The 13,835-nt window shown below is 33.7% G+C and overlaps 1 protein-coding gene across 2 annotated transcripts in view; it reads right to left on the reverse strand.

Moving 5' to 3' along the window:
* The window catches only part of LOC113523616 (uncharacterized), a 17,715-nt gene extending 4,884 nt beyond the window's left edge, over window positions 1-12,831 (reverse strand). For both annotated transcript variants that reach the window (XM_026909613.3, XM_052902337.1), the window contains exons 1-6: window positions 12,686-12,831; window positions 12,046-12,257; window positions 10,022-10,213; window positions 4,282-4,349; window positions 2,278-2,455; window positions 1,522-1,699 (exon numbers count right to left, since the gene is read on the reverse strand). In XM_026909613.3, the coding sequence (XP_026765414.2) occupies window positions 1,522-1,699; window positions 2,278-2,455; window positions 4,282-4,349; window positions 10,022-10,213; window positions 12,046-12,257; window positions 12,686-12,822 (965 nt within the window). In that variant the 5' untranslated portion in view covers window positions 12,823-12,831. The remainder of the gene's footprint in view (window positions 1-1,521; window positions 1,700-2,277; window positions 2,456-4,281; window positions 4,350-10,021; window positions 10,214-12,045; window positions 12,258-12,685) is intronic.
* Window positions 12,832-13,835: the final 1,004 nt, after the last annotated feature.

Genomic DNA, 13,835 nt, shown 5'->3' on the forward strand with positions numbered 1-13,835 from the left:
AAATAAATGCTCTCAAAAATTACCCGAAAAAAAAGTGTAGCATACATAGGGATTTTTTAATTTATTTATATATTCCACCACACTGACAAATGGGTAATTTAAAATGGGACGGGGTTATCAGAACAGAACAAATAATGTTTGTAATTTGCATGGAAGTTTATGCAAATATTATGTTGTCTGCAATATATATAATATATACTAGATTTTACCCAAGGTATTGCTTACGTGGTATTCTACTTCTTGCTCTATAAAATTTCTAATGTGTAACTTCAAAATTAATGAAATTTCATACAAATTTTCAACTTCCAAATTACCCTATTAATAGTTAAATTTTCAATATTCTTTTTTAATGGTCCATCTACGCTATAAAATGAATATATTTGCGAAATTTTAAGATCTTAAATTCAGCGATTTCAGTTGTGCCATGACATATGGGCCTGTCAGACAATCAGTATCGTCGTTTATTTATATATATATATATATATATATATATATATATATATATATATATATATATATATATATATATATATATATATATATATATATATATATATTGCCATCTTGAACTCTAACTTATTGAGGTACATTTTTCCCTTTATTATAACTTTTTTGTTCGCAAATTCGCAAAGCGTCACCTTCAAAAGCGGTTAAAATAACTTGGTTTGTATTTAGATTATATTCTATAGACATGATTATATATCAATTGCTCGCATCTAAAATTTGAATATAATGGCGCATCGAAATATAATTAATTCAGAATACATTTTTATATCGCATATGGAACTAATTACAGTATTTAGTAGGTATCACTTTTTATAATCATAATAAGCACATAAAGAGTTATTTTAATACGACTAAATACATGGTAAATAATGATTAGTTATCATATATAAACATGAATAAAACGACCTAATTTTTTAATAGAAGTCAAGCCTCAAAAGTGACAAATATGAAAGAATGCAATGTAGAAACAAATCATAGCAAAAAGTTTTACTCTACAGTCTCTGCCTACCCAAAATAAAAAGGCGTTCAGGCGTTATTGTTAAGAGTGTTCGTATGAAGTAAATTATCGAAAGTGCTGATTGCATAATATGAATATTTTTATCAGCTCATTATTTAATTAACAAAACAAAAAAATATTATTTGTAATGTAATTTTTTGCTATATAATGATGGACAAAGATAACGTAAATATTATCACTAGGTATATGTAGGAAAAACATTAATTTTCCAACTTATAAATTTGAACGTTTATAATAGATGATTGGATGTTACTATTACTTAATCACGCTGAAAGGATTTGAATATAATTCGATACACAGGTAGGTTATATTTTTACTCATAGGATACTAAAACTATACTGATTCACGAGGTTAAAGCCGCGGGGAATGGCCAGTGGACAATAATATTATTTTATATTTTAAATTAATAATCCAGATAGGATGCTTTAAAATACGACACATAATATTCATAAATAAATTAACTAAACCGTGACTCGTTATGTTATCTTTATACAAACCTCTGCATGACAGCGGCTAGGTGCATTTTCGTTTCACACAACCCATCTATATTATTGCTTGCCGTATGAATCTTGTACGCTCTCTCGAATGTCTTCTGTGCATTATTCAAGTTATTCATCATTAACTGACAAATACCAATTTCGATAATAGCTTCAGCTGTTTTGTCAGTCCGATTAGCTGGAAAAAAAATAGCAAATCAAAACTGTATGCAATATTGTTAACTCTTTTATCACTATCTCACAGAATACCTAGTAGGTACTATTTGTATAAAGGTATAGCTTTCTTTTATCAAGAATTTCTAAACCGCCTTTGTTGAGTTCAAATGCCTTTGATATAGATCGCTGGATTATGGTTTTATATACTCTTCGAAGCATGAAGCCAGTGATGATTATTTTTAAACGACCCAAACATATAATTTGAGATTTGTTTGATTTTAGTTATAAATTGAGAAATAATAAGGTTTACGAGATAAACATTCATAATATCACCATATATAATAATAAATAAATGCTATATGTAGTACATCTCTAAAAGCCTAATTGCGGTTGTCAACCCACCTGCTAAGCATGCCAATTACTGGCAAAGCTTATTTTATGAAGAAGGTTTATGTCCAGTAGTAGATAGTTAACGGTTGAAATAATAATAGGTAGTACGAAAGTACATATATAACGGATACTACTGATATATTTAAAAAAAATTAGCTATTTTTATTATTTTTAAATAAAATAAAATATGGCACAAGAGAAATATATAACCATCATTAGCTCTTCTTTCAGCTAAACGCGAAAACCTCTCAGCTTTAGCTGGATCTGCCTTTCTCACTTCTCTGGCTTTACTTAATAGTACTCGGTGCAATTGTAATGCAGTGGCTGAAAATAAAGTATCAGCTGATACTTCTTCATCTCCAGTCTCTGCTTCATATAATGGCCAATCCTGTAAAATTTAAATAATATTTAATTGAAGTAGAATATTTTATAGAGATTATACAATCTTCCATTCAGTTTATTTGGTTATTTTTTTTTTGTTCTTTATTCTCTGTTTGTTAATGATGTAAGCATATCATATGCAACCAGCACCACTCCTTTATATTTCTGTGACCTTTTAAGAGACTACTTTAGAAAGCAAAGTACAATATAGTGTATTGTACATCACAAAAGATGGAAAATAGAAATATAACTGAATGGACAAAAAAGAGGAATCTCAATTGGTTGTTTATTGAGTGTAAGTTATACGATATTAACTTTAAAGACATTACAATTTTTCAACGATTCAATGTTTTTTGGAACAAAATTTAAATTAATTATTTTTACGGTTTGAGTAGTAAATCAGTGGAGCTTGACACTCTTCAGCAAACACGAAAAACTTATTAAATCCGTAGTCATTCCTAGGGGATCAGAAAACTGTAGCAACTCAATATTGTGAAGACTGTTGTCCCAATAGCATTACTCAGATTGGATTTAAGGATTAGAGTTTTCTCTTTGTACGAAATGATGTGTACTATGCAAATTGTCGTTGTTTTCAGTTTGCCCATTGTTTGTAAGCAAACAAAGATTGCTTGACAATACAGTATATATAATATTTTACGTATAAGATATACTATTTTAAAAATTACTATCATGTAATTACCTATGTCAGCAAAATTTTACAACATTATTTAAACTTTATTCAACAATCAAAAGGGGTAGATTTATCGGTTTATTTATTTTTAAGCTTTTCACAATTATTACAAATAAGCTGAACATGGCATGCTCATGCAAAACATGTTTGCATTCTCAAGGCGACCCGCTTTTAATGGGCACCAAATTCCATTCAAATCTATTCATCCGTTAAAGCATGATTAAATAACAAACATTTTATTAAAATTTTCGTATTCGAATAGTAGGATTGATTTAATAGTTTGGACTATAGTGATTACTAAGCAGCTCTTATTCATGTTTTTTTTTTTTGATGGGTGAAAATGGTATGGTAGCCCCGCCTGCGCTAACGGGATACGCTGGCGGAGCACCAGTGAAGGGTGATAGATGAATATGAATACAAGCCTGTTAGCCTATCATGATGAATTCATCAGGAATTAACCATGATAGTTCCCAGGGGGAACCGCGAGGAGGTCGACCTGGTTGGGTATATTGCTAGCAATGGGATTCTCAGTCTCCATTACCAACAATCCCTTCCCCCCCCCCTCTTATTCATGTTAATGATTGTAAATTTATTCAACATTTTTTTTTTTTGCAGTGCGTGCATTTTTAATATATATCTGTAAATTGGCCCAAGAAAAAAAATTATTTAACGATTTATATATATATATATATATATATATATATATATATATATATATATATATATATATATATATATATATTGACAATTATTCAAACACCGTTATGAGTTAATACAATTCAAGGAAGATTAACCTTCTTAAATTATATTTTTCTTGAAAAATATTATCTTGTAGTTTTAAGATTGAGGTAGCAAAATATTGTATTTATTATTTATTATTACTACCGTGTGGTGCCGACATAAAATAGGCCATCCCTTCTTTTTCCGTGGGTGTCGTAAGAGGCGACTAAGGGAAAGCAAGGGAGAGGCAACAGTGTCCTTCTTAAAACATCTCTAAAGCCCTCACTGTAGCTGCTAATCCAAGCGTTGCAACTTCTGGCAAACCCCGCAAGGGGGAGGCTTATGTTCAGCAGTAGACAGTTAAAGGCTGATATGATGATGATGATGAGAACCACATCATTAAGTTGGATTAAAATACTTACCCTTCCAATGGCACTATCTCTGACTTCAGTTAATATTACAAATGCTTCCTCTGAATCTGCTCCTGGAACTAAATATTATAACTTAAATAATGTATTGTTTAATTTTAATTAATAAATAGCATTACAATAAATCTTAATTGGAATACTGATTTAGACCTGTCTAGAAAACTTAGTAGTACTAAGTGCAGATACCTATAAAATCGATTTTAAATAATATTTAATATTTTACTGCACGTTTAACTATGACTTTTAAGGCAATTTAAAATTTTAAATCACTTTTATTAAATAAAGAATTCCTAGAATTCATGTAGATGTAGCATACTTATAAAATTATATATTTTATTTATTTTGTAAAAACACGCAGACAAGCGTAAATATTTTATATATATATGTAATACGGTCGGTCGCGCACGCAGCTTGTTTGATGTACCTATGCGCGCGCAGGACGCGCAGGCGCTCGGCGACTACGGGTTGCGCGCGCAGGCCGCGCATGCGTATATCAAAAGAATGTTGTTGTTGGCGCCACGGCACACATATCGTCTTAATATTATACCTTTTTTATATTTTCTATTGTTCTCCTTCTTTACTATTATATTACTATTATTACTGTATTAATAAACGTTTACATTATACATTCTACAAATATCATTCTCTTAACATCATCCGCTTTACTGGTGACCTCAAACTGTTCACGATTATCAAGATGAGCGTTGAGCCAGGCGCACAGAACATGGAATCCTGCCGTGTGGGAGTCAAGGTACCTCCATTCTACCCTGAAAAACCTGCTTTGTGGTTTGCACAATTAGAGGGGCAATTTCAACTAGCCACCATTACTGCAGACTCCACGAAGTTTTACTACGCTATAAGCCAATTGGAACCACAATATGCAGCGGAAGTAGAAGATGTCATCACAAACCCACCGACGGCTAACAAATACGACAGACTTAAAACGGAACTTATTAAACGATTGTCAGCATCGAGAGAGAAGAAGGTTAAACAACTCCTCGTTCATGAAGAGCTTGGTGATCGCAAACCTTCTCAGTTCATCAGACATCTCCAGAATCTTGCAGGGCCTGGGGTGCCGGAAGAGTTTTTACGTGCTATATGGACCAGTCGTCTACCAGCAAGTACGCAGTCAATTATTGCATCACAACCAAAAGCCTCACTAGAAGAACTAGCCGAGTTGGCAGACAGGATACATGACGTTGTACCTCCAATTCTGCAAGTAGCATCCACATCGGCAGCAACATCTTCTGGTATGTCTATTAATCACCTAAACCAGCAAATAGAAGAGCTTACAAAACAAGTCTCCGCTCTCACTACAAGGTTAGACAGAATATCTCGTATTAGCGAACGTCAACCATTTAACCGATTGCGAAAAAGATCACAATCTCGATCAAGATCAGCTTCAAACCATAAGAAGTACCCCAATTGCTGGTACCATGCCAAGTTCGGTGATCAAGCTAGAAAATGCATTCAACCCTGCAATTTTTTGGCGGGAAACGCAACTGGCAATCGGTAATGGCGGCCAACGATTGCACTACAAATGGTCGCCTATTTGTAACAGATAAGAAAACGAAGACGCAATTTCTAGTGGACACGGGTAGTGACCTCTGTGTTTTCCCTCGCACTTATCTAAAAGAACGTCGACCAAAATCGGATTATCAATTATGTGCAGCAAACGGCACTACAATTGCAACATATGGTTATGTACATTTAGTATTAAACCTAGGCTTGCGTCGTGACTTCGCTTGGGGATTTGTTGTTGCGGACGTAACAAGGGCGATAATCGGTGTCGATTTTTTGTCATATTTTAATATTGTTGTTGATTGCAGGAACCAACGCTTGATCGATAACAATACAACCCTTGCGACCCCGGCTTCGCCTGCTCAGTCTTGTGATATCATTTCTTCGGTAAAAAGTATCATGGGTGAGTCTATATATCACAGTATACTTAGGGAATATACTGATATTACTCGTCCACATGGTACACACCGCATCCCCAGTCACAACACTGTACACCACATACGTACAACTCCTGGCCCGCCAGTTACATCAACACCACGCAGGTTAGCTCCTGACAAATTAAAAATAGCTAAACAGGAATTTGCTGAAATGCTTATGAATGGTATATGTACACCTTCCGAGTCGTCCTGGTCCTCACCACTCCATCTTGTACCTAAAAAAGATAATGGCTGGCGTCCATGTGGCGACTATAGAATGTTAAATGCACGAACAATACCTGACAAATATCCTATACGTCATATCCAGGACTTTGCCCATAATCTCTCAGGCTGCAAAGTGTTCTCTACCATTGATTTGGTGAAAGCTTACCATCAGATCCCTGTAAGCGCCGGGGATATCAAGAAAACCGCGATCACGACGCCGTTCGGTCTTTATGAATTTCCGTTCATGACGTTCGGACTTCGTAATGCCGGACAGACGTTTCAACGTTTTGTGGACGAGATGCTGAGAGGCCTTGATTTTACATTCGCTTATTTGGACGACTTCCTAGTCTTCTCGAAAGATGAAGAGGAGCACAAGCACCATCTAAGACAGCTGTTTACTAGACTACGCGAATACGGTATGGTAATTAACACCTCGAAATGCGTGTTTGGTGTTACCGAGGTAAAGTTTTTAGGATACCTCATTTCTGCCGATGGTACTAAGCCGCTTCCCTCCAAGGTCGAAGCAATACAGAACTTTCCGGTGCCAAAAACAATACGGGAACTCAGGAGATTCTTGGGTATGCTTAATTTTTATAGGAGATTCGTTCCTGATGCTGCCAAATACCAAGACCCCTTAAATTCTCTATTAGTAGGCTCAGTAAAAGGCTCTCATCCTGTCACATTGTCTCCAAAGGAACTCGAAGCATTCACGGCCTATAAGAAGGGACTCTGTGAAGCAGCGCTGTTAGCACACCCAGACTGTCAAGCTAAGTTAGCAATCGTTACAGACGCATCTGACACAGCAATAGGTGCAGCGCTACAGCAGTATAAAGAAAATGAAGGATGGCAACCTCTGGCATTCTTTTCTAAAAAATTAAATTCAACCCAACGAAAATATTCTCCATATGATCGGGAGTTGTTGGCGATATACGAAACAATCAAATATTTCAGGCACATGGTAGAAGCACGTGACTTTATTATTTATACAGACCATAAACCCTTATGTTTCGCTTTTCACTCAAGAAAGGAAAATTGCTCTCCAAGACAGTTCAGACACTTAGACTTCATTTCGCAGTTTTCAACAGATATCAGGCACATTTCAGGTAAGAATAACGTAGTAGCTGATACTCTTTCACGTGTAGAAGAAATAGTTCAACCAGTGGACTTAGAGCTGTTAGCGAAAGCACAACAATCCGATCCAGAACTACAGCTGCTACTGAAGAGCAACACATCACTACATCTAAAAAAGATTAAACTGCCAGGTACACTGTCTGAACTGTATTGCGATGAGAAAGACAATGCTGTGAGACCATATGTTCCAATGGAGTATCGCCGGCGAATATTCGAAACTCTTCATTCGCTTAGTCATCCAGGAGCAAATGCTACCTCCAAACTGGTGTCAGAGAGGTACGTCTGGCCGGGAATAAAAAAAGACTGTCGAGAATTCACAAGGACTTGTTTGGCTTGTCAAAGATCAAAAGTCACTCGTCATGTCTCTTCACCTCTGGGCACATTCAAGCTTCCGAAATCGAGATTCAGTAATATTCACATCGATCTTATTGGACCTCTGCCACTGTCACAAGGATATCGATACTGCCTTACAGCCATCGACAGATTCACTCGCTGGCCTGAGGCAATACCACTCCAGGAAATCACAGCTGAAGCAGTGGCCAAGGCTCTACTAAATGGATGGATTTCTCGATTTGGCTGTCCTCATACTATTGTCACCGACAGAGGTGCACAGTTTGAGTCATGCCTGTTCAAAAAATTATCTGAACTCATCGGTTTCCAACATAGAAGAACGACCGCCTATCACCCTTCATGCAACGGCCTTATAGAAAGGTTTCATAGACAATTAAAGGCAGCAATTACTTGTCATGCCAATTCTAATTGGGTGGAATCTCTCCCTTTGGTACTGCTTGGGATTAGGAATGCATACAAGGAGGATCTTCATGCTTCATCAGCCGAACTTACATACGGAGAAACACTTAGGCTATCAGGAGATTTCTTTCAATACGAGGAAAGTACCATCCCAGATGTAACTGATTATTTGTCACGAATACGTTCATTCGCTAAAAGGTTACAGCCCACAGCGACATCGTGTCATGGCAAAAGATCTGTTTTTGTATATAAAGACCTCAAAACAGCCACACACGTATTTCTTCGAGACGATACTTGTCGCAGACCTCTAACACTTGCTTACACTGGGCCACACGAAGTACTAGAAAGAACAGACAAAGTCTTCAAAATACTTTTACGTAATAACCCTGTCACAGTATCTATAGACCGAATAAAGCCAGCTTACATATTGCATGATATTAACACATACACGAGTACAACCACACCAGACACACACACATCTAGTAATCAATCATCAAACAATTACACACAAAACAATCATAACACAACACACAATACAAACACTTCTTCCACAAATTCGCCACAACACACTACGCCAAACAAAACTGGAAGAAATGATATCCGTAAGACGAGATCAGGTCGTACTGTTCACTTCCCTAAATATTATCGCCCGTGAGACGGTCTCTGGTGGGGGGTGATGTAGCATACTTATAAAATTATATATTTTATTTATTTTGTAAAAACACGCAGACAAGCGTAAATATTTTATATATATATGTAATACGGTCGGTCGCGCACGCAGCTTGTTTGATGTACCTATGCGCGCGCAGGACGCGCAGGCGCTCGGCGACTACGGGTTGCGCGCGCAGGCCGCGCATGCGTATATCAAAAGAATGTTGTTGTTGGCGCCACGGCACACATATCGTCTTAATATTATACCTTTTTTATATTTTCTATTGTTCTCCTTCTTTACTATTATATTACTATTATTACTGTATTAATAAACGTTTACATTATACATTCTACAAATATCATTCTCTTAATATCTTTCGCTTTATAGATATGTACTACAAATTCACAAGTTCTAAACTTCTCACATCATTCTTTACATCTTACAGTTATTGTACATTACAATATAACAAAACACTTATAATCTAAGTTCTATTAGGAAAAGTGTTCATTTGTGGTCACACGCTCGAAAGATCAACTGAGAAAAGGGCTTATGGGGAAAAGATATTGTACAAAATATGTTTAGTCAAGCGTTTTGATACTACGGTCTATTACTTGTGAAATATTATATATTACTTGTGAAAGTGATAAGGGATAGTAAGTACTTACACACTTGTCGCAATACATCGATATCACTGCAAGATATGAGAGATACTTACACACGTATTTCGTTTTATTTTCCAAAGACATGTGCAATATCAGTATGATGATAGAGTAAGAATAGAATATTTCACCACTTATTTGTTCACATGATATCATAAGAGATAATTAAAGGAAAGTACAATATACATAGAAAAAAAATCGAAATAAAATTTTGTAGTAATTTAGTAGTCGAAATAATACTTGGTCAGTTTGATAAGAGTCTACAATCCTCCAATAAACTAAAACTAATCGATTTGTCTAAACATCTAAATTACTTATTTATACTAGTTTTTATTTAAAAAAAGGGATTATACCAAATTTCAGAAAAGGTAGATACTTACATTTATCAAGTAAAAATTTAGCGTAATGATATTTGCAACATCCTTTTTGTCGTCCTCCATCTATTAAATATTGACTCGATACAGCAATAGAAGCCAAATAGAACTTCTCAGCAAGCCACAGAATACCTTTTCCTTGTTCTGCATAATACATAGCTAGGTTGAGAAGTTCTAAGCATTCCTTTTTAGTATTTCCTGGAAAAAGCATATAGGAAATAATATACAAGTATAAACATAAATCGATGGTTTGGAGACGGACAAATATTTGAGCACATTTTTAAATATTTATCTCAGACGGTCCTTGGTATAAAATAAGTCACTCTGTCTTTCGGAAGGGGCGACAATCCCATGGTTCCGCTCATTATCACTTGATGTAGTCGTGAAATGGTCTAAATCGTGATGAGAATCTTATCGTATTGTTTTCAAATATTGTCTTTTGTGATTTTCCTTATGCATTACGCAGATTAAATAATATAGATGGAAATACATATTAGAGGATCATTACGAGGAAAAATATTTCGAAATAAAAAATTTAGCATTTAGCATTTTCTTACTCTTAAAAATTTTACGTGACAAATTTTTGGGGTTTATCAGACTTTAAATCAAACCGCATTGGATTGTTTCTGTCTCCCATTAGGGTAGGTAGAAACAATCTAACGCCAAATGCTCCGATTCAAACATACCTCTTTTGCTTCTTCACACTCATCAATCTATTCGTACACGGCCATTACGGGTATTTTTAATTTGGACCTTCTTCAGCACATTACCTATATGGATGACATACCTGTATGTCTGTTCAGTGCGGCCCCTACCGATATCTCCTATTCTTCAATTCGTAATTTTTCTTTAATCCATCCTCACCAAACGACCAAAGTAATGCAACACTCCCATTTCAACATTTTTCGCGACATCGTCTTTCAGGCTACACTTATATTTAATCATATTATTTCTCACTCTATTTTATTCTACAATTTGAGTGCTATTTTCTTTATAACAGGTATCGAAACTTGTAATCCAAATTCATTGTTCCCATCTTCATGTTTTAAAATATGATAAATAAAACTGATAACTATTGAATTATTTAAAATCCAGTTAAAAATGAAATGTCCTGATTCATTAAAAAATGTAAATCCTCCTACTATAGAAATATTTACGGACACAATTTTATTTTTATTCCAGTATAATGTTATTCACACTTTACCTTTTATAAGTAAAATAAGCGTAGTGTCTTGTAATGTATTTCTTACGAACTTATATATTTTTTTTTGTGGTTTAATAAAATTGGGATGAACAATGTAGTTCATCTATATATAATTTTTTATACAACTTAGAATGGCAAATAAACTAACGGCCCACCTGATGGAAAGTAGTAAATATCATCTACAGACAACGTATAGATATAAAGTTATAAGATATATAATTATTTTAATACCTACATGAAACCGCTGAATAATACTTAGAAATATTGCACAATATTGAAATTGTAAATTGCTATTTTGCTTACTGCTCAGACATATCATTTAAAAAAGTAAGGCATATTTAAATAATATGTCTAGTCTTGGTGATCTATATAAAATATATTTCAATAAAAAAAAATTTGCTAAGCAATAAGAGCTATTAGCTTTTCTCTAAATGGTTATCTAGGAAACCTGCTCATGTTTATAGGCGACAATTACAACTTTCAATCAGGAGGGCCGTTAGTATGTTTGCCATTCTAAGTTGCGTAACAATAATCTAGGTAACCAAAGTCCTATACATTTATCTTATACGGAATTATTAGTTAACTGTGGAGTTCCTCATAATTTATTTTCAGCAGATAAAAATTTTCTGAATAATATAATTTTATTATAATTCTACTATATAGAATTATAATAAAAAATGATAATACCAACTTATAAAAGAGTTTATGTAAATATACGTTATTTTTAATTATTCGCATGTATTAAAGTGAGAAAAAGAAATATATATAATAATTAACATATATCCCAGTAATACAGAAGAGCAGTCATGTTCTCATATATACTTACCTCTATCTCTTTGTTTTTCAGCCTTTTGAAGTCCATGGCAAATGTGCTCTAGATAATCAACTTTTTTTCTGAGATCAACGACAATGCCTATATCGTCTTCAGTTAGCAACTGTATATTATCGTAAATGAGGTCTTGTAAATAATTTGATGATTCAATGTAGCCTACTTCTCTTAATTCTAGAATTAGACACTCGTGTAAAGGTAATTTTTGCCTGAAAAGCAAAAAAGTGTATTGTGTGAAATTTATATTTACCTTTTGTTGGAATATTTATAATACATTATTGATATGTGGAGTCTTAACATGACCGATAAAAGTCAAAATACATTATTTTAGATTTTTTGTCTATATGTCTATATTTGTTTTGGTATCATGCTAAAATAATTTTTGATGAATATATGTATTATAAGTAAAAGACTAGACTATTATTAAATAGTAAAAAGTGGTAAGTAAAATACATGTAACTTACATATAAAACATGCAATTGAAAAAAAAAATACTCTACTGGACAAATAAAGTGAATACACATAAAATTTAAAGAAAGAAATTTTGCATTCTTGTCATATCGTGACAGCAAAATAAGTCGATAACATGTCGAGTTGCTGTAAATAATAAAATTGCTAAAGGAGTAAAAAATATAACCTTCGTATTCCCTTTGCGTCGAGAACGTCTAAACTGAAAAGTGCCTTGTTCCTCATATTTTCCAAACTAATTTTCGTCATGCATGCCATAAGTTTAGGCAGTTGTCGACGATTAGGAATTCCGCCTTCCGATGTCATTTAGTACTTTACAACTACTACAACTAAGCACTTAGAATAAACCACAAAAATTTTTTCAAAATATTGAACATAAGGTAACTTTCACATTTATATTCCTTTTGACAGACATGTTACGTCACTTAATATTAATTTTAACGCCTTAAATGTAAACCTAAAAAGTTTTGTTATCTGTACTAATATTATTAGGGAGGAAAGATTTATTTGTTTGTAATGAACAAACTCAAAAACTACTCAACCGATTTAAAAAATTCTTTCACCTGTAGAAGGTGAGTAATATAGGCTATATATTATTTTTGAAAATTATATCAACCTGTGTGAAATTGGGCCGGATTGCTATGACTTATAAAATACCATAGACATAGTGTAACGATTATAATCTAAGCATAATACATTAAAATAAGAAAGAAAAGTATGTCTGTATTTACTTTATTTTATGATGATATGAATCTATTTGGCATAAAATATTAAAAACTGATTTCTTCGTAATATTGTACTGTTCCGTACTGTAACTGGCTTCTCCTATAAATGTAACTATGTATTAATACCTCATATCTATAAGATTTTATATTAAAAATATGATTTAATACATATTAATTATTAAAATGTGAATTCATAATTAAAAATACAGATTATTTAAATAATATAATTATTTTTTTATTCGAATAATTCGAAGGTAGAGGAGATAACTTTAATCTTCATTTTATTACTATGCTTTTGCAATTAAGCTACCGCATCCCTTGATACTCCCTTTGAATTTGCCAATCACCATTTTATACCACTTGACGTCACTCTAGAGACGTGTTTGCTAAGTTATTTTAGCGGTTTATTCTCGGGAGTTAGAAAAGTTTTGCTAGCTAAACAAATAGACACAAAAAGAGGTATCTAGTTACTATTTCCAATATAACGAGGCTACTGTAATAGTAGTATATAATTATTAAAATTTACTTTCAACTAATGACTTACCGCGTAACCGGGATATATTGATTTATCATCATCTTTCAGGCCTTCCCCTA

The sequence above is a fragment of the Galleria mellonella genome, unplaced genomic scaffold, assembly GCF_026898425.1.
Source record: "Galleria mellonella isolate WM207_F2 unplaced genomic scaffold, CSIRO_AGI_GalMel_v1 utg90, whole genome shotgun sequence".
Lineage (NCBI taxonomy): Eukaryota > Metazoa > Arthropoda > Insecta > Lepidoptera > Pyralidae > Galleria > Galleria mellonella.